The sequence below is a fragment of the Malurus melanocephalus genome, unplaced genomic scaffold, assembly GCF_030028575.1.
Source record: "Malurus melanocephalus ecotype Western Australia unplaced genomic scaffold, MMel_1.1 scaffold_304, whole genome shotgun sequence".
Lineage (NCBI taxonomy): Eukaryota > Metazoa > Chordata > Aves > Passeriformes > Maluridae > Malurus > Malurus melanocephalus.
The window spans coordinates 1-21,436 of NW_026623536.1; the positions used below are offsets into that span (position 1 = coordinate 1).

General features: G+C 43.7%; 1 protein-coding gene across 1 annotated transcript; it reads right to left on the reverse strand.

Moving 5' to 3' along the window:
• Nucleotides 1–16,197: 16,197 nt before the first annotated feature.
• LOC130579963 (protocadherin Fat 4-like) lies at nt 16,198–21,435 on the reverse strand (the record flags this gene model as incomplete). Its single annotated transcript, XM_057377176.1, has 1 exon — nt 16,198–21,435. A coding segment is annotated over one exon (5,238 nt), but the record flags the coding sequence as incomplete, so codon positions are not given.
• Between the last annotated feature and the right edge of the window lies 1 nt (nt 21,436).

The window sequence follows — 21,436 nt, forward strand, 5'->3', positions numbered from 1 at the left end:
CACTTGATGGTACCATTTGGATTGAGATGTTTACCTACATTAAAAGGATGTCTCAAAAGATAATCTCTCACCGTGAAAATTTTGCTGAAGCCTGTAAGGAGAATAAAATTCTTTCTGCTTTGCACATACTTTTTTATCTGACACGGGGGCACACATACACGACAGACCCAACTCACAATGTTCTTCAGCTCTCACAAATGCATGAAACAGTTTTTGAGCTTCTTTTTACACCCAACATGCGTATTCTTATCCTGGCAGGAATGCCCATCAAACCCTGGTGAAAGGAGCAGTTTAATTTAAAAAAAAAAAAAAAAAAAAAAAAGCTCTTAATACATTAATCCAAATGCAGATAATTCCATGCACTATGTCTAGCATTATACTTGAGTGTCTGGATTCAGTGTCTGCCCAGGTCTCATAAAGCTCCATTGCCTGGCAAGCAAAACTTGGTAGATGCTCAAACTTTTAATAAGATGTTACACCATATTAATAAAGGGAATTAATGTGCTTTTATTATTACTAATAATTGGCACAGTAATTTTTTTAAAGTTTCATTGTTAGGAATCATTTAGCCTAGCAATTAAATAAGTCTTAAATGTCAGATTAGCTATCATATATAATTTCTTCAGAATTAATCCTCTGTACTATAGACAAAACAACTGGTAGTTAAATAAGTGTTAAATAGCTACAACATAATGAGTAGCTCCAAGCTACTTATTTCATAAATGTCAGTGAACAAAGGTGAATGCTTCTCAACTGACTCATGCAAGTAATCTCGCTGGAGATGAAAGCTCTTTAAACATTATTTTTTTATTAGATCACTTCTTTCATGGGTTTACTTGATGAATATGCTTAATTTCAAGTATTTGGTAATTAGCCCAGTCAGGGACAGTGCTGCACTCATTATTACCCCTTACTCAAAAAGAGCTATTTTTAGTCTAAAAAAGCTTAAATAAATAAATAAATAAATACATGATTCTTCTGAAAGGGTAGGGTTTATCCCATGAAGTCTCAAAGTAGAATAAATAGATAGCAAAACAGTTTAATGCTACAAGTGTAAATTCTAAATTCAGACCAGAGTGGGATGTCAGTTATAGGATTAAATTACAGGAATGAAACAATAAAAATACAATGTTATCACAGGAAAAACAATGTACTTGATATTGCAACAGCTCTGTGTCTTTGATTAAGGAAGGAGAGAAGCTTCAGTTTCAAGCCCTTGATTTTGGAAGATTTTACAGAGTAAGAACAAACCCTTACTCATGCCACTGAAAGATCAAGCAGAATATTCACGAGTAACAAATGATTTCCCTGCTTGCAGCAAAGGCCAGATATGATACCAAAGGTGAGAGATGTCTGCCCGAGACCAGCAAATGTACAAGAAAGAAAGAAATGTTGAACTGATTTGGATTTGGCCAAGCTGGATGGGGCTTTGASCAGCCTGGTCTAGTGGAAGGTGTCCTTGTCCGTGATGGGGKAGTYGGAACAAGATGGTCTTTAAGGCCCCTTCCAACCCAAACCAATCTGTGATTCAAACGCACACAAACCTTTGGTTAATTACTTGTCCTCATGACAGCAGGACAGTCCCAAGCTGGCCACTGCAGGCCCTGAGCAGAGCAGTTATAATGTACCCATAAAGGGATAACAGCTAATGCACATAATCCCCAGGGAACAGGATCAAGCAAAGGAGACCTTTCTGCTCAGCCTGTAAGAAACCGCAGGGATGCCCCGCGCCGCTCGCTTACCAAAGAGATGCCAGGGACGTTTTTCTAAGAAAAGAACCCTGCTTCTTAAAAAATTGCACTGCTTCAGCAGTAAACTCACAATGAGAAGGGAATTCTCATTTGCATCAGCTTTAAACATCCGTGTTCTGGCCCTACAAAGCCTATGGCTGATAAAGTACTCTTTCTGCTTAGCAATAATTGTAGTGAAAATGCAAAGATCTGGCAAGATATTTGCTTCTGAAATACTTCTCTATTGCCATGGAGAAATTGGAATATCCACCACTGCACTGGAACAAAATGGAGATAAAGGAGCTTGAATGCTACTATTATTGTTAGGATTTCTTTCTTTTTTTTTTAAAGGCTCTGTGGATTTCAAAAGGATAAGAATTAATCACAGAAATAAATCAAATGCTGCTGCCAGCAACAGAGCAGGAAGAAGTGTTAAACAAAAACAATAAATACAAATGATTACTCCCTCAAATAAACACACACATAGATAATTAACATGTGAAAATTAACAGAGGAGTGTAAATCCCATGGGTGCCACCAAAAACAGAGAAAACTTGAGCACCATTTCAAGAAAATGAAACAGTACCTGTCTTCTAAAGCAAAGGTGCTTAAATGGATCAGAGGCTCCACCTCTTTCCCTGGGGAAGGTGACAAATCCCATTTTTCTTGCCCTGACACATCTCTCCTACGTGAGGGTCTCTACACTCTGCAACAGAACATGGATGTTTATCCACTCTGCTGCCAGAATTCCCAACCAGGAGCCCTCCTTGCCTGGGGAAAATCCCTTTGCAATCAAAGTGCTCATCCTCAATGAGGCTGTGGACAATGCAGACTTGTCCTGGAGCCCTGGGATGCAGTTACATTCCTTCATTCCACTCATTCCTGGACCCCACTATCCACCCAAGCAGGTCTGTCATGAGGGAGCTGCTGCACCACTAACTAAATCTTTAGATAACATTTTCCTTTTGTTCGGCAGATTTCTTGCAAGACACATTCAAAACCCGACCACTACAACATTTCTGGCTTCAAAATAATAGCTAATAAACATCAAAAATATGCTGTTAAAAATTAAGAGCATGAGTTCCTTTTTGATTGAAGAAAAATGTTAAGTGTCTATGAAAAGAAGATGGAAAGACAGATAAGAAAATTTTATACAAAAAAAAWAAATAGATGGAGGCTCAGTATAGAGAAAATTCTAAAACAAACAGGGTTGCTCTGTGGGTCCAGTTATGTCAAGGATACAGTGTGGTATCTGTTGAGGACAAGGTCCAGCCTTACAGAAGTAGCCTTTCCCACCCCAAAACAGGAACACAAGAAAAAAAACCCAGTCCTAGGAGAGGTTCCAGATGCTCCAAACCTGTTGAATGCTTTCATCCAATGCAGGCCACTTTCAGAAAATAAAGCCACTGTCACCATAAAAATTAATGCAAACCAGCCTGGAAGAGAATTTACATTCCTCAAAAGACAGTAAATCCTCGAGACGAGAGACCACCAGACCATCCCATCAGCGTGTCACCATCCCACCAATGTTTTCAAAATCCAGGGGAGCCAGACAAAACCTATCAGCCTGTAACACAAACAATCCCTCAGAAGTATATGTTAGGCTCAGACTTGAAGCCATAAATTTTTCTGATGAGATATTCACATGCTGTAATAAGAGACTTAATTCCATCCTCTGTCATGATAAAACTGAATTTCAAATGCTTAGGTGTGCACAAGCTGGCACTTGGGAAAACAGCACTGGTTGAGCTTAATGACTTGGAGGGAAAATTACTTTTAGGGGACTCGTGAGATGAGAACACTGAGCTACTGATGGGCACTGCCTGTGTAAACCCACAATGACATATTTATAAAGCAGTTCAACATAGGATGTATCTTTCAAAACATATAAATTAAAGTCATCCCACTGAAGCTACCCCGGTGTCACTTTCACATAAGTCTACACATAACATCTGTTAAAAGGATCCAAGGTTGCCACTACATTACATAAACTTTTGTACTTGTAAAGCTGTGGTGAATCACAGTTACATCCTACTATTCTCCTTCCCACCCTACTATTCTCCTTCCCGTGACTGGGGGGAAAGCACGAAAAAAATCACAGCAATTTAAGTGCTATCAACTAACATAAGGATAACTCTTCCCCAAAAGAGCAAAGTTTCCCAAAAAAAAAAAAAAACCTCTCTTGGGACCTCTGATTTAAGAACAGAGAATTGCAGCTGATGTCACTGAACAGGAGCAAAACTTGTGGTGTCCCACACATCAGGATAACTCCAAAACACTGGATTTGTGTAGGATTTATTCAAGAGATAATTACACCTTTCAACACGCTGCAGTCATTGCTGGTGGTAGCCAACAACATGGAATTACAAGTGGAACATGATAGACATTGTCAGCTGTGCTGGACAGGGTACAATTCCCTTCCTTATAGGATAAAATTCTCATCACATTACAAAAAAAAATCTCACATCAACAGAGGACATGTCCTGAGCCTCATTACTTTTCACCAAGCACTTAGAAATGTCAAGACAGAGCAACATGATTTGGCTTAGAATTGGTAAAAACTTATCAACCCCCTGGTTTGCAATTCCAGTAGTGCGAAACACAGAAAGAAGTGCTGGTAAATCATTCAATATAGGTGTCACTTAACCTAAAATCTAGGGATTGTGACAGCTTTTCTCTCCCAAAACCACCAAATGACCTGGAGCATACATGATTATCCAAAGATCCTGATAGCTATCACATGGAAATTAATGTTTCTGGCTACATTTAGTACATTGTGAAATATTTGCCTGTGTTTTTATTGTGCTCAACAACAACAACTCCAACTGTGCCTCTTCTACATTCTTTTATAACCATTTTATATGCTCAGTGGGGGGACAGAAAAAGAATTTAGTTAATCATTAAGCTTTTTCTTTCCAAAAGCAAGCCATGCTGACTGTCCCAATTAATCAACGTCTGTGGAAGCTGTGAAAGAAATCTAAAGCACCATTTCTGTTTCAGAATCCCTTATTCTAAACACCAACCTTCTGGTTTTCAAATGAAGAAATACACAGACAGCCAGGTATTTGCTATAATCACAATAAAACTGATTTTGGAGTGATGGTGAATGCTATCTTTCAGCCTACTAAAATGATTCCTTTTTTCCAATACAAGTTTCTCAAACGAAAAAAAACAAAACAAAACCATGAATAAACTGAAGAGATTGCCACAAACATCATTAAGCATTCATGAGCCACTGAATTCCACACAGTTTATTTTGTATCCTTCCATCTGCAGGTGAAGTTGGAGCCACAGAAAGGTGGACCTGTCACCACCAACCAACTCTTTTGCTGATTGCTATTCCTAAAATAAACAGAAACCTGCATCTAGTATGGGATCCACTACCTAATTTTAGCCAAATCCCAAATACAGTGGCTTACTTTAAGCAAGGCATGCAGATCCCAGTGTGGACATCAAGTGCCTACCCCAACATAAATCAGATAAAGCAGCTGATTTTTGTCTTTTTAAAACTATGCCACAACAGAAAACACTCAAAATCAGTACTAGATGATTTTTAACTATGTCAGCAGGGAGCAGTGTGTGTGTTTACAAATTGATTTCTAGAGTTTGACCTCTCAACCAAAGCCCCCACAAAACTGTTCCCCATCAAGCTGCCCTGTAGCCCACTTCACAGCAGAATTTATCCCTTGTTCTTTTCCTTGGAGTACTGTGCTAATACCATTGTCTTCTACTCCTTTTCACAGAGCTACAGTCATGTCAAGTGCCTAATTATAGACTCCAGAACGTCTTGATTTCCTTATTTCCTTGGCAAAGAGCAAGCTTTTTGTTAGATGTTTAGTGTTTACCCCGTGTCACTTTCAATATAGATTTTAGTTTACACAAACAGTAGGTCCTTCTCGTGTACTTGGGGCCTTATTTTCTGCTTGGTTATACCAATGTAAATTAAAAACCATTTAATTAAATAAAATAGACTTACAGTGAAGGAAAATTAGCATAACTCAAAGGAAAGCCAGTCCACTGTTTAGGAATAATTTCTTTCCTATACTCCAGATTCTCATGCTCATACATCCTTTATAGAACCAAAATTATAATAACAATGTAATAACAATGTAATAACAATGTTATATTTTCACCAAAAAAATGTAGCATTTTCCTACTCATGCAAAAGGTCTTTTTGGTTTTTTTTTCTTTTTTTTTAAGAAAAGGGAATGTAGCTGGGTTGCATTAATTTTTCTATTTGCATAGTGGTAGTTACAATTAACAATCGTAATATTATGGTGTATTTGTAGAAGAGACTGCACATGTGAGACCTCATGGCATCAAAAAAGCACATTAATTTTTATAGCACTAAATCTCAGAATGAAAGACTATCTCACTCCATCGGTTTGGGGCAGGTTTATGCTCTGAATTGTATTTCCATGGGTGTTTTAAAAACACATACATGTGGGATGATTAAGGAAGGATAAAAAGAGGATCTAGAAAGCAACAGACCAAAATAGCCCTGATTTGGGTGATGCTTGGTTACGCCATTATGAGCATGGCTTTGCAATTAGACTTTTAATATACTCATTTCTATGAAAAACAACTGCAATATTTCAACTTAATGACCACAGATTGAAAAATATATGCAAGATTATTTGCCCTAGTGTGAAGTCCCATGCACCATTTTTCTTCCATGCACACCAGGAAGAACATCCTGTGGATTTCCAGCTGTCATAAGCAGGAGAAATCACCACCATCATTTACAAGACAAGAATCTTAGGGTCCTCTAAAGAAATTGCCTCTTTTAAGACTTTGCTTTAAACAGATGGAGGGAAAAAAGGTCTTGCTTCTACTCCCTTGTCCTCAGCCCAGCCCTGATGGATGGTGCTGCTCATGGGTGGAACAGCTCTGACAGACTTGGAACAGCCACCATGTCTGGTGGCAGTGATTTATTGCTGCAAGCAGCTTTAAAGTTCAGACATGACATTTCCAGATAGCGGTGACCAGTTAATTTCTACAACAATAAATAACAAATGCTGCAAAAAAACTGGGCTGTGCTCAGATTGAGAGGCTGTGGGACTTGCCTTTCCTTTAACACATTCCTGTCCTGCAGCAGCTTGGCCTCCTCCTCCAAGCACACTGGAGGAGACTTGGGCCACCTTCTTGGAGGACAGGAGATTATTTGTTCACATGTGTCCTTTGTGTACACACATTTGTACCTGATGCTTATCCACAGACACCCTAAAGCATGGCAATAAACAAATAACCACAGCAATAAACAAATAAATAACCATGGAAATAAATCACCTGAGGTCCAGGAGACAGGAAGGGGCCAGGTAAGAAGAGAGCTGGTTACAAGCAAAGGCAGCCACATGCTTTCAAGGCTCCTCAGTCCAGTTTTTAGGAGCTACTTTCAGCAGTGAACGGAGATTTTTCTATCAGCAGATAAGAACTGAAGGTTGGACAGCATGACACAAATCCCTGAAGATCCATTTTTGTTCATTTGTTACAGACACCTAAAAGGAGGACTTAGCTCCAGCTTCTGGCATCCTACCGAGGAGTATTGAATGTACACGACTCCTTCCCTTATGCTGTAAAATGTATCAAAATAAACATATTATACAATGAAGCTGTCTTGCTTCTTACCCCTCTCTCACACACAAAGTCAAAACAGTGCTGAGGAGGAAAAAAAAAAAAACCCAACACAATAAGAGACACCTTTATCAGCCTCAGCCATCTGTGTTCCTTTAGTCTGATCCAAGCACTTTGGCAGGCATGTGTGCAGCTCGCTCCTACCCCGTATCATCCTGCCCTGCAAGAAAAAGTCCCCTCCCTCTTCCTCCCCTCTCTGCTGGCCTGGGTCAGGCAGCATTTGGAGTCTCTTCATTCCAGGACTCTAAATAAAAAGGTATTGGTGCATGTGTTTAATTAATTGCCATCTCAACACAACCACTGAACCTCATTCTGAGGAACAGCAGACCTACTTGGTAGCTCGGCCCAAAAAACAAACAGATGTCAAAAAACTCATACAACTTTCAGTGCTGACCATAGGTATTATTTGGAATTAAGAAATTTATAGGTAAAAATAAAATAAAAYAGGCTAATTCCTCAAAAGTTTGAAGTGCAGGAGTTAAGGGTGCTGTTAGAGAAAGAAAACAGTGGCAAGAAAATCACCACCACCATAAATTAGTTTCCAGACAATCTGACATGACCCTACTGGGGTTAAAAAACTGGATTTTCATTAATTTGTTCACTGAAATCATAAAGGTTCAAATTCATTCCCCAAAGCAGACGGGCATAAAAACTTTATAAGGCAACTTTCAAAGAGAACAGAACCATGCTCAGAAAAATCATTTAAATACACACCGAAATGCAGGTCTCAAAAGAATAAAAGTACAATAAACTACTGAGTTTGCCTTCTGTTTCTAAACAGCCTTGTAATTGTAACACGTCTTCAATATTTCAGGAGGCATGACATTTTGATAGATTAAAAAGAAATATTGCATTGAAAAGAATAAAGAATGAAAGTGGGGAAAACACCAGGAAACCTGAAGTGTAATATTAAAGAAGAAAACCCCCGTGGAAAATTCAAGCTTTAAACACATATACTACAGATGTGCAGCACAGCTCTGGCATCTTATTTATCTGTCTGAACTATTTGAGATGAATTCTCTTAATACATCAAAAATGACCCAGAAAGGAGTTGACATGAAAAGCACTCAGCTGAGCTCTCTCCAGCTCCCCAAGGAACAATTTATCCTCTAGTGCACTGCAAGGGAAGGAGAATCATGGATTTCCCCATACACAGTGCCCATGGCAAATACACCCCTCCAGCTTAAAGTGGAGCTTTTTCTGTCTTATCATACATATATGCCCTGTGATCTGAACTTGGATTTTTACTCTCCCCAGCTGCTTGAGGATGCTACACATCAAATTCCTGTTTTGATAGCTAATTACCATGGCTCTGTGTAATTCAGCGCTATCTAGCGTTGGATGCTACTTCAATTAATGTGGCACGAGTAGGATATAAATTCTTTTCATATTTTAGGCATATTTGGGTAGGTGAAACATCATATACACTTTCTTAGAACTAATGGTCTCCCCAGGATTATATTGCAGCTACCAAAAACAAAATGTTTGCCTTAAAACCCAAAGAGGACTAGATCCGAGCACTTGCTTAAAATCTTAAATTAATGTTCTACTCATTCATATTTTAGACAAACAAACATCTTGAAAAGGCTTCAGAAGCATTAAAAATCAAATAAAATAACTCCAAAGAAATCCTTACAGAAAAAAATGTATATGATTTTATAACCAAAACTAACACTCGTTAGCATAAATCTTTGGGCAGAAAGTTGTCTATTGTTATTTTTTGCCTCGCTGTACATGATATACTTACATCAACATCAGAGTTAGGAAGCAGCTCAGAGCAGCTCCACCTGTGATGCCTGGCAGAAAGCTCCTGGCAGGATTGCAGACCCTGCTCCCAAAGGCACATGGGTCCACTTCTGCTCTCCAGAAGACAGCACAGGAATGAGTTGTGATGCTCCATCTGGTGATGGAGATCTCCAAATTGTCTGCTCTCATAACTCAGCTCATAAACCCCCTCTTTGCTCCCATCAGTGACACAGACAGCCATGCTCAGTGCTCTTAAGATGCCCAATAAAAGAGAGATCCAGTGAAGGGGCTGGAAAGAAGTCAGCAGTAACTTGTAAAACACAAAGTCTCCAGCTCGTCACTTTTATCTGTGCTGCTCATACAGAATTTAATAAGTAATAAGAAATAGATGACATGAGGGCTGGAGCACCTCTTCTGTCACGACAGGCTGACGGAGCTGAAGGGTGTTCAGCCTGGAGAAGAGTTCAGGGTACCTTAGAGGGCCCCTATTTAGAAGGGTTAATACATAGCACATCACAAACCTATTCCCATTCATGTCACTTGAAGATCTGTAAAAAAAATCCCTGTCTTTGTGTCTCATTTCTTTTAGAGAATCCCAATCACCTCACATGGCCACTGCAAGAACCCAAACAGAGACATGGGATGCCACCTCTGGGGCAGAGTGTAGAGGGCAAGAAAGCAACACACGGCAAGAAAGCAACACACTGCAAGAAACTCTTCTCCAAAAAGAGCCCCCAAAGCTCCCTCACCTGAGCCTCAGAGCTGCTGGATGCCTTCCTGTCCATAGGCATTAAATGCTTCACAACCCTTGCTGAAGACCACATGTCACTACAAGCAGCAGCCCACTAACAGGGTGCACATGTGATGGCTGCAGCACACGAAATGCTAAGGCAAACTCTTGTTTTCATTACTTTTTGCATAGCTGCTGGCACATAAATTACCACTTCATAACAGGCCCTTTGAAATTCTTTTGCATTAACTAATGCAACTCTACGTATTTTCACAGTGAGATCGTGGCTATCAGTTTCCATCTGTTCTACTGTCCTCTTGGAATGTTTTCGCTGCAAGGAAGTAAACAAAAATAGACCACTGTAAAAACAAACCTTCCTGACAGTCTAGACTGAGGGTCTAATTAAAAATAAGATTTATTAGAACAGAGAGAAACGTCGCAGTAAAACAAAGACACGGTTTCTCCAACATATCTGGTATTATTCTTGGCAAAGCCAACCAGGGCTATAAATTTACTGAAACGAATCAGTATGGTACTGATGCACCAGACTTTGGAAATGCATTAGGAAAACTCTTTGTTTTATTTCCATTTTAGTCACCAAAAATTCCTTTTTTAATTAGAACACGAGTGTGTTAAGGCTTGTCTCTATACACGGCCTTGCACAGACACAATCACACTGGTAAGAAACCAAACTGAGTTTACAGTAATGCTACTCCCCTAGTCTAGACACAGTTAAAACAAACTGTACACCAGCACAACTACATCACACCAAGGGCTGGCTTTGATATAAATTTAATGGACACCTTGCTCCTGGAGTGGGGGGGAGTGGCAATTCAAAATCCATCCCTGGACAGGCTCAGAACGTGGAAACTTCTGCCAGTCAGAACAAAACAAGCATCCTTTGGTGAGGGACAATCTCAGAGAAACTGCACAGGAAACAGGACAAGGCAACAGCAAAAATCCCAGACAMCACCACCAACACATTCTCACCCCAGTAAAGACACTGGTGAGGGCTGGGGACACCAAGAGGGCAAACAGGTGACCAACTTCTGGAACAAATGAGCAGCCACCAACTGCTTCACCCAACACATGGAAAGAAACCTGCACTCCCTCAGCCCTAGGGGTATCGTTTTACATGGAAAGGACTCACTTATTAACATCGATAGAACCCAAGAACCATTTGGAGATTTGTATGAAGAATTTAACACTTAGCAAAAATAAGCACATGAAAATTTTGCCCTTTTTTTTTGGCTATTATTTCTGGTGTTTGCATTAGAGATGCATGAAAAATAATATTTTCCGTAATAAAGAATGTTGTTTTTAAAAGTCTAGCGATTTTTAACATAAAAATTATGAAGTGACCTCACATGCAAAAATGCCCAAAGGCTGCTAAAATAGCAAAGAAATGAGAAAGTCTAGATATAAAGAACACGAAGCAAGGCAGAATCATTAAAGAAATTAGAGAGGATGAAAATAAGGCCAACTTTGAACCAAAACACACAAATTGGTTTTGAATAGTTTTCCACATAAGGAACATTCATCTCCCACTCTGGTTCAAGGACAGCTTAGAGATCCTTTTTCAGATCGTGCACGTGACAGCAGTAACTTAAATAACTGCACGTTTCTTAGAATCGGCAATATCAGCTCTAGGAAGGAAAAAAAGTGTCTGGAACTGGGACAAGGCAGCAGATTTTCATTGTTTACTCCAACGTTTCACAAGCAGTTTCCTTTGTCAGGCAACAATTGATGTGCCATGTATCATTAAAGAATAAACCGATTTATAAATAGCATGAATACAAGGAGAACCCCATTGTTCTTACTTGTGCTGGTAAATATGAGACACGCCAGATAAGACTTCTCTGAAGTGGGTTTCAAGTTCTCTAACTAAATTTAAAGCCTTCCATTAGCCAGCTGGGTTTGAGAAGTAGCACCTTCAGTGTTTGGCCCCACCAGGGCAGCCCTTTTCCTCTCTCAATCAGATGATGGGTGACATTACACCCCTGAAGTGGTACCAGCCCAAGGGATGCAGGAGTGACACAGAGCAAACCGTTCCCCAGCTTAAAAGTCCAAGATTCCCATCAATCATGAAGTATTCACAAGAAGTAGCTACAAATGTACAAGTGCAAAAGAAAACCCAGTGTCTCATTTCTCCCTGTCTGCAAATGAAGATAATCCACTCTCTTTTGAGAGGATATTTAACATTCACAGGTAAAAGGCAAGAACCAGGACCACAGATCTGCCTCTCCAATTATTTCCATTTTCAAATCAATACCATCACTAAACCTTTCATTTGAAGTCTGTACACTTTCCTCACTGACACCCTTCCTTGAAAACTACGAACCTATTTAAAGTGTATGAAAGATGTTGAACTGAACAAGCAGTTCACCTCCCCTATTGTCATTTGRCATAGATGATGTATACATCACTACACATGATCTATTTACAGGGACTACTGGCTCCTAGCAAACCCACAGCTCCCTTCAAGGAAGCCACCCACCAAAGGGTTAAACATGCAAACTGGAGATCCTGTCTAATTCCACTTAATCCCTGGTAACACAGCACAGAGGATAAGGTATTGTCCCTGGGTTCCTACTATCGCTGCCAGACACAAACCAGGGTACAGCACACGACCACCCAAAATATCCCACAGCACAAAGTCATTGTTTGAGCAGGCAGGACTCATGCATTGTGCAAGTGATGCCAACAGGCATTAGTAACTCTATAGTAAATATAAAATCATGACAGTGAAACCCTCAGCCCTGCCCAAAACGTTAAAATAAGATTTTTTGCTGGAGAGCCAAGAGAAAGGAGTTAAGCTATTGCTGAGGGCTTTTTTTGTAGCAGAATGCTTAAAAAGGTACAAAATGGCAAACTGAAGGGATCCCTTCAGGACACCTACATTATTCTTTTTACATGAGATCAACAGTGCAACACCTAACAGTTAATACAAGAGGCATTGGAAAAGCTAAGACTGATCCCAAAACAAAAAACACAAGATCAAATCATCTGGTTTGTCACTGAAGCTTACAATAAGGACAAAAAACCAAAATAAAATTTAAAAAAACAAGCTTTCACATTCAACAACTGCCATCCAAAATTACACCATCCAGCTGCAAAATACACTGGAACAAGCACTTGGGTTTTCTTTACAAATCTTAAATATTTGGTATTTGAAGATTTTACCCACCACTTGTACTTTTCTAACACACAACCCCACCATCACCATCACTTTTCTCTCCATACAGTAATAACATGCATCAAAACATACACAAGACAAAAGCTACTGCTAAAAGAAATAAGCACAAATTGTAAATAAGCATCTTTGTTTACTAAACTTTTTGCTGTTACTTTACTGAAAATAATGGAATGCTTCAGTTCCAAGGCATTTGGGTTCAGCAAGGTACTCCTCCTTCAGTTAGAACACTAGATGGACCTTCTCCATATATTTGGTATTATTTAAACAGCTATAAAATAAATTAGTGACAGAATTTGGGAGGCGGGGGAAGGGGAAATGATCACACCATCTCCCAAGGACAAGGATTAATTCACTTCTGGAACAAGTGGTTTCACGCAAGCCTGCCCTTCTTTCATGCTGCCTGCTGGCAAGACAAAGCCTGGTCAGTGTTTGGAAACTGTAAATATCTCTATTTCACACCAGGTATCCGTCACCCAAACCCATTGCTGGTGTCTGCATCAGACAAAAGATCTATTAACTTCCTTACTCCTGCCAATCTCAGGCAGCACGTCYAGCACTGGGCAGCTCCCCACGCTCAGTTGTTCACTCACACACCACGGTGCAATTGAGATGATTTCTGCCATCAGGGCAGAGAGCATAGAAAGCAATGAAGTACAATCATGTAGGCAACATTAAGAATCCCCTATTACTGTTTTTCCCTTTTCTTTAACCATACCGAGACACAAAACCCAACATACTCTTCAGAAGAGAAGGAAGAAATATAATACACAATATTCACGCTTTTTCCCCACCAAAAAAAACAAAACAAAAAAATCCAAACCAAAACCAACAAACAAAACCAAATAGAAAACAAACAGAATCCAGGTTATGTGTGCAGAGAACTGTCAGGCATAGTGACATCAGACCTATCAGGCTTTGTCTTCACACCTGCACTGATGCTTTACAACTTCTCTTTTCTTGGGGGAACCTAAAGTCAGCCAGTCTCTATCYTATAAACTACAACAAAGTTCAAGACATTATGGACCAAAGAACACTTCAGTTTAGTGGCTGTAAATATTCCACTGGTTTCCACACACTTTTTGTCTCTTGTCATTTTGCTCTACCACAAGGCAAACCATTCCCTGAAAACCCAGGGTGGAATAAAACACTAAATCTTCTGGATTACACATTTGATGCACAGATCATGCAGAGCATGAGKGTGTTTTAAGGTGGGTTGTTCATGAGCACTGGCTAATTTTTGATAAATTGGATTGACAGCAAACACTAAGACCAAAACACGTGCACYGCATACATCACACCAAACCCCAAAACCCTTGCCATCCATAAGAAAGGTGGAAAAAAAAGCTGTGCTGCTTATTCAGCACCCACTGACAGACAGCTTGCACAAAGAATGTCACTGTAGCAGTTCTTGTGTTGGACAGCAAAAACCTTCCAGAGAAATCCCATCAGTTAAGAGAAAGACCGCATATGGTTATGTTTTTGGAAGTTGAAAGCTGATCATAATTTATAATACATTTATAAAGAAGCACAGTAAGCTAATTACATTTGGGAGAAGACACATTTTAGAGGCTATAAAGATACAACCAGTAATAGGAAATCCTAACTGTTAATTATGCCTCTCAATGTTCCTTACAGAATAAAACATTTGCTTGTGATTTCAGCAGTGGTTTGTATTCAACAATGTAAAAGTTGTTTGAAGTTTCAATGGTTGTTCTCTTCCCTCTAAGCAAATATTCATGTTAAATGCTTTTACAACATGTAAGAATATTGCAGCCATAGGGTTGGGTCTCCTTTGAGTCCTTCCCCARTCAAGAAACTCTTTGCTCAGACTCAGAGTTGAAGGGTTGAGCCAAATATGATCAAATACCCAATGCCAAAGGCCTGACCCTCAAAACAACTGTCCATCAAGACAAAATATGACACAATAAGAAAAAAATTATAAAAGTCCATCTTTTGCAAACTGCTAGCAGAGATCACTAAGACCTGCATAACAGGAACACTCACATTAAAATAATACAAATTATTTATACCAACAGCACTACTAAAACAGGTTGTTTTCCAACACAGAACTGTTCATCAAAACATGACAACCAGCAGCACACTGCACACACGTGCAAAGAAATCTCTGAGATGAACWGTGCTCAAATTCTCTGACAATTACTTTGGAGAGCATCTGTCACTGCCAGTATAGGACAGCAAGGTTACACACCTACACAGATCAGACTTAACCTGCAGCAGAAACAAAAAAACAGCTTTGAAGAGGAAAACCTACAGCTGCCAAGTAAGAATTAGAAATACCACTTTTGTAAAAACAAACAGGAAAAAAAAATCATACTCTGCAAACCAGAGTATGAAAACTAAGTCAGAATTCCCAGGAGGAAGTACAATGATAAGTAATGCCTGGGATCTGGAGGGCTGTCAGCACTGAGGGAGTATGTTCACCTGGAGAGGGAAATGGTTGAACCATTGCACATGACCATCATCCTCAGCTGGCTGACCCCTCAGCAGTGCCAGCCCCAAATTTCCAAGGAATGGAAGTCAAACAGCTCATGGTGCAGTGCAGAAGGCAGCTCCAGGAGATGCTGCAACTTCAAACAAACACAAGACTCCTTTTCACACCTGGATTCTCARTATTCCCACAGAGGACAGCAGGAATGGTGTGAATGATCAGTTCTGTGACTCAAGACAGAGCAAATAAAACACCTGGACTTCACAGGTGACATTCCAAACCTGTTTTCCACCCTTTGCTTTTGAAGCTAGTCAGGCACAAAGCTCTTAAAGACCCTTCAGTCAAGGCACAAAACCTTTAATGACCCTTCAGTCAAGGCACATGGCTTTGTGATAAGGCAAGTTTTCAACTAAAATGTTACACCATTACCACCTGCAATATCAAAGAACAGAAACAGGACCTTTTTCCTACTCATCAGTGAGTTAGGCAAAAAAATAACCTAAAGTGGAGGTGTGTGAAGAGACCTGTTATCCCAGGGACTTAGCCAGGCAGGGATGGCAACAACTTCCATGACTGGAGACACCAGATAAACTGTTCAGAGCCAGTTCTCGTGTCCAACACTGGCACGATGACCTCAGTGAAAGACCAATCACAACCCTGGAATTTCAAAGGAGCAAAAAGAGAGGGAAATAATTACTGAATAAACCATTACCTCTGCTCGTTGCGTGCGGGGCAAAACAGACGACTTTTCAATGGCATAAACATCCACCAAGTAGAGCCGTGCTCCCTGCTCCCTGTCCAGAATGGCAGCRGTCTGGATGACCCCGGTGTGGCGCCCGATGGTGAAGAGGCGCCCCAGGCTCCGGTCATCGCAGCGAACGGACACGATGTAATATTCCACCTGAGCCTCGGAGCCCCGCGGGCTCGCYGCCTCCAGGGATATCACGTTTGTCCCGATGGGCTCGCCCTCTTTCAGGATGGTGATGTACTTTGGCTGAGTGAAAACAGGCCCATCGACCCCTTGCAGAATTATRGTCATCTCAGTGGTGGATTTTCTCCTCTCGGGGCCGAGGTCGGTGGCAGAAACGATGAGATTGTACATGAGCTGAGAAGGCACCAAGGCCGAGGCCACTCTTAAATCTCCGCTGTARCGATCCACAATGAAAGTCTCGGTGTCTCCATTGACTATCTCATATTCCACCTCCCCATTGGCACCCTCATCAGGATCCGCAGCGATAATTGTGGTTAGGATTGAACCGATCACAACCGAGGGGTCGGCCGCGAGGGCGTTTTGCGACACGAACACGGGGACGTTGTCATTTTGGTCCGTCACCAGAATGGTCACGTTCTTGAGAGCAAAGCGCCTGGACTCCACAGGAACGGCCTGATCGGTGGCTTTGACCRTTAACTCAAAGAGATTGGCAAACTCCCGATCGATCTCAGCGTTGGTAAATATGGTCCCYCTCACCTCATCTATCCGGAAGTGATTCCCCCTGGGCATCTGCTGGATGATTGCATAYGTTAGCTGCCCGTTAATATCCGCATCTGGATCCTGGGCAGTCACGGAAATCACCGAGCTGCCRACAGGAACGTTCTCAACAATCGACTTGAAGATGTCTCCCGGAGGAAAATGAGGAGGGTTATCATTGAAATCCCTAACGTGTATCACCACTGACATCGTAGACGACCGCGGGGGCCTGCCTTGGTCTTTYGCCGTTATGTTTAGCTTATACAGAGATTGAGTCTCAAAGTCCAGTTTCTTGGCRAGAAAAATACTCCCCGTGTTGGGACTGATGCTAAAGGTCCCGTGATTGTTTGTCCCCGTAATGCTATAGTGGAGGTCAGCATTGTCACCTGAATCAGAATCGGTGGCAGTGACGGAGGACACCAGTTCACCAACCCTCATGTTTTCCAAGACATCCACTAACAAGGTTGATTTAGGGAAGGAAGGACTGTTGTCATTTTCATCCAATACATCAATGCTCAACATGCAAGTTGAGCTCAGGGAAACAGCTCCAGAGTCCACGGCTTGGATGACAAGGGAATAGGATGCAGTAGCCTCATGATCTAGCTTGCCTACTAAGGTCACTTGGCCTGTGCTGCTGTCTATTGCAAACTGATTTTCTTCATTCCCCTTGATTACAGAGTAGTGAATCAACCCATTAACCCCTTCATCAACATCTGAGGCAGAAACTCTYAGCACCTGTGTCAGGTTTGCTGCCAATTCAGATATAGTAGCTTGGTAAAGATCTTTCAAAAATTTGGGGGCATTATCATTGATGTCTTTCATGTAGATCTGTACAGTTGCCTGATCCTTTAAAGGCTTTGGCAACCCCTGATCTGTTGCTATTACTGTGAGACTAAAGACTGCAGCTCCCCTCTGCCTCATAAGAGCTTCTCTGTCAAACTGATGAGTGCTTCTGATCTCCCCAGTTACTGTGTTCAGCTCAAAATCTGGCTGCATATGCTCAAACGAATACCTGACCTCCCCATTTGGCCCAAAGTCTTTATCTACAGCATTTATTTTACCTACATAGGACCCTCCTCTCTGCTCCTCTTCAAAATAAAACACGTAGGTGGTACTGTTGAACAGGGGCCTGTTATCATTTACATCCTCCAGAATCACAGTAACATTCACAGTAGCATTGAGGGGTTCTACCGCTCTGTCAGAAGCGACAACCAGCAAAACATATCTTTCCTGAAGTTCACGGTCCAGTTCACTTTTTATATACAGCTGACCATCTGGGAATATGCCAAAGGCATCCCCAGCATTTCCTTCAATTATGCTGTAAGCTATTTCACCGTTCACTCCGGAGTCTTTGTCAGAAGCCTGCACTTTAAAGAACCTGGAATTYACAGGCTCTGACTCCAAAATAGTGACTTGATATGAAAGCTGGTCGAACACAGGCGGGTTATCGTTTACATCATGGACAGAGACAGTCAGGATAAAGTTGGAGGACAGCTGTGGCACTCCCATATCCGAGGCCAGGATTTCAACCTGGTAAGAGCCAGCATTTATGTCTAGTGGCCCCGTTAAGCTTATAGCACCAGTTTGTTCATTGATTGAAAACAAGCCCTTTGGGTTTTGCTTAAGGCTGTAAAGGACCACACCATTAACACCTTCATCGGGATCAAGAGCTTTGGCCTGGAATATAGTATGCCCAGCTTTCCAGTTCTCAACCACATTGACACTTTCCACCACGTGCACGAAGTGTGGGGAGTTGTCATTTAAATCTTTGACAGTTATATTGACCACGGCATCACCAGTTATCGCCCCACCTCTAGCGACCACCTTCAGCTGGTAAAAYGCTTGCTCCTCCCTGTCAATAATACTGGCTGTGGTGATCTGCCCTGTCGCCCTGTTGATGGCAAACATGCCCCTCTGGTCACCTGTCGTAATGAGGTAACTGATGTTGGTGTTGAGGTCCATGGTGGAGGCATAAACAGTACCCACGTGGTAACCCAGAGCAACRTTTTCAAAGACAACAAAACTGTACGTGCCCTGGCTGAAAACAGGTGGGTTGTCCTGGGTGTCCAAGACAGTGATGGTGACGATGGCTTGGTTCTGYGACTGAAGATGGCCACCATCAGTGGCCACGATCTGCAACTGGTAGGCAGTTTTCTCCTCCCTGTCGAGGGCTATTTTTGTTGTGATGACCCCTGTTTGCCCATGGACCTGAAACCTGGAGGTATCTCCAGCTGAGATGCTGTACTTGACTGTCCCATTGGGTCCCAGGTCAGGGTCCGTGGCAGACACTGTGGTCACATAGGTTCCAGCTGGCTCATTCTCTTGGATATGGGCAAAATATTGAACGGGGTAAAACACAGGGCTRTTGTCATTCACATCCAGGATGGTCACATTAACTCGGGCTATGGAAGAAAGGGGAGGAGAGCCCAAATCAGTGGCCAGGACCTGCAGGGAAAAGTGAGACTGCTCCTCCCGGTCCAGCTGTGAGATGGTGCTGAGCTTGCCTGAAACTGGATCCAAGCGAAACATCTGRCGAAGGGTCACAGGAGCGGGGCCAACTGCTGCCAGCGCTGGCTCASCTTCCTGCAGGGAGAAACGAACAGTCCCATTGTCCCCCAGGTCCCCATCAGTGGCGCTCAGGACCAGCAGCTCAGTTCCTGATGGGGAGTTTTCAGCCAAGGACACCTGGTAGCCCTCAGGTTGACCAAAGCGAGGTTTRTTGTCATTGACATCCAGGATGGTGACCACCAGCTGTGCGTAGGAGAATTTGGGCTGTACCCCCTGATCACGGGCACTGATGTTGAGCACCACCTGAGAAGCGGTCTCCCGGTCCAGCCTGCTGGAACTGGCTGTGCCTGCCATGTGCCCGGCAGTGCCACCCTCGGGGCCGGCCGTGGTGACCAGCCCGCTGTGCTCGCTGATGCGGAACCAGCCCAGCTCGTTGCCCGACACGATGCTGTACTTGAGGTTGGCGTTGAGGCCCGAATCACGGTCCGTGGCACTCAGGCCCCGAACATAACTGCCCAGGGGCACGTCCTCGCTGATGTTCACCCTGTACACCGACTGCCCGAACACGGGCGGGTGGTCGTTGATGTCATTCACAAAGATCACCARGCTGGCGACCGAGGAGCGGCTCACGGGAGCCGCCACCGCTCCGTCGGGGGAAAAGGCAGAAGTGGGGGAGCCTGGAGGTGGCGGTGGGGCCCCRTAGTTATCGGCCACTGCCACGGTAAGGTTATAGGATGGGATGCGCTCCCGGTCCAGCGCGGCCGCCACCTTGATAAGGCTGAGGTTGGGTACCTTACTGCTGTGCACCTCGAAGTGCCGCTGCTCGTTCCCCGCCAGGATCGACACCGAGATGTTCCCGTTGGCCGCGGGAGAGTCRGCATCGCTCACCGTCAGCAGGGCCACCACCGTGCCAGGGGCCGCGTTCTCATCCACAGAGGCAAAGCGGGAGGTGGCCGGGAAGTAGCGGAACTTSACCCGGGGCTCGTTGTCGTTGACGTCGAGCAGGCGGATGAGGGCCTCGGCCCGGCCGCTCAGCGCCGGCACCCCGCGGTCCATGGCCTGCACGGTCAGCGAGTACTGCTGCCGCATCTCGTAGTCCAAGCGCTCACGGATGCGGATCACCCCGCTCTCRGGGTCCACCTCGAAGGGGAGGCTGCCGGCCCCATCCCCAGCACCGCTGCCGCTACCATCGCCTCCCTCCAGACGGTAGCGGATGTCAGCGTTGGTGCCTTCGTCGGCATCGGCCGCGGTGACCTGGAGAACGCTGGCCCCGACGGGCGCATCCTCAGGKACTCGCGCCTGGTAAAGCGTCTGGCTGAAGAYGGGCGGGTTGTCATTGATGTCCTGGACGGTGACGTTGACCTGAAGGTACCCSCGCCGACGGGGCTCGCCCTTGTCCTCCACCTGCACCAACAGCTGGTAGGTGGGGGTGGCCTCCCGGTCCAGCCCTCCGCGGGAAACCAGGTGCAAGAAAGCGCCCTCGCCGCTGGGGTTGAGGGTGATGTTGAGGCGGAAGCGGCCCTCCTCGTTGCCGGCCACAATCCGATAGGAGCCGTGGTCCACGCCGTTGGTGCCGCTGTCGGCGTCGGTGGCGGTGTCCAGGATGAGCTGGCGCCCGCTRCCCGTGTCCTCCTTGAAAGTCACCACGATGGAGGGGTCGGGGAAGACGGGCGCGTTGTCGTTGAGGTCGAGCACCAGGACGCGCACCTCGCTGGGGTAGGTGGGCTGGCTGGAGAGCACCACCAGGTCCACCACGTCGCTGGCCAGGCTCTCGCGGTCGATGGTGGCGCGGGTGTGCAGCGCGCCCGAGGTGGCGTTGATGGCGAAGAGCTCGTGGTGCTCGCTCAGGCGGTAGGTGAAGCCGGGCCGGGTGGCGATGGTGCCCACCCAGGTGCCGGGCGGCTGCTCCTCCAGCACCCGGAACACCTGGCGCGGCTCCGCGGCGGCGGCGGCGCTCCCCAGCGGCGGCAGCAGC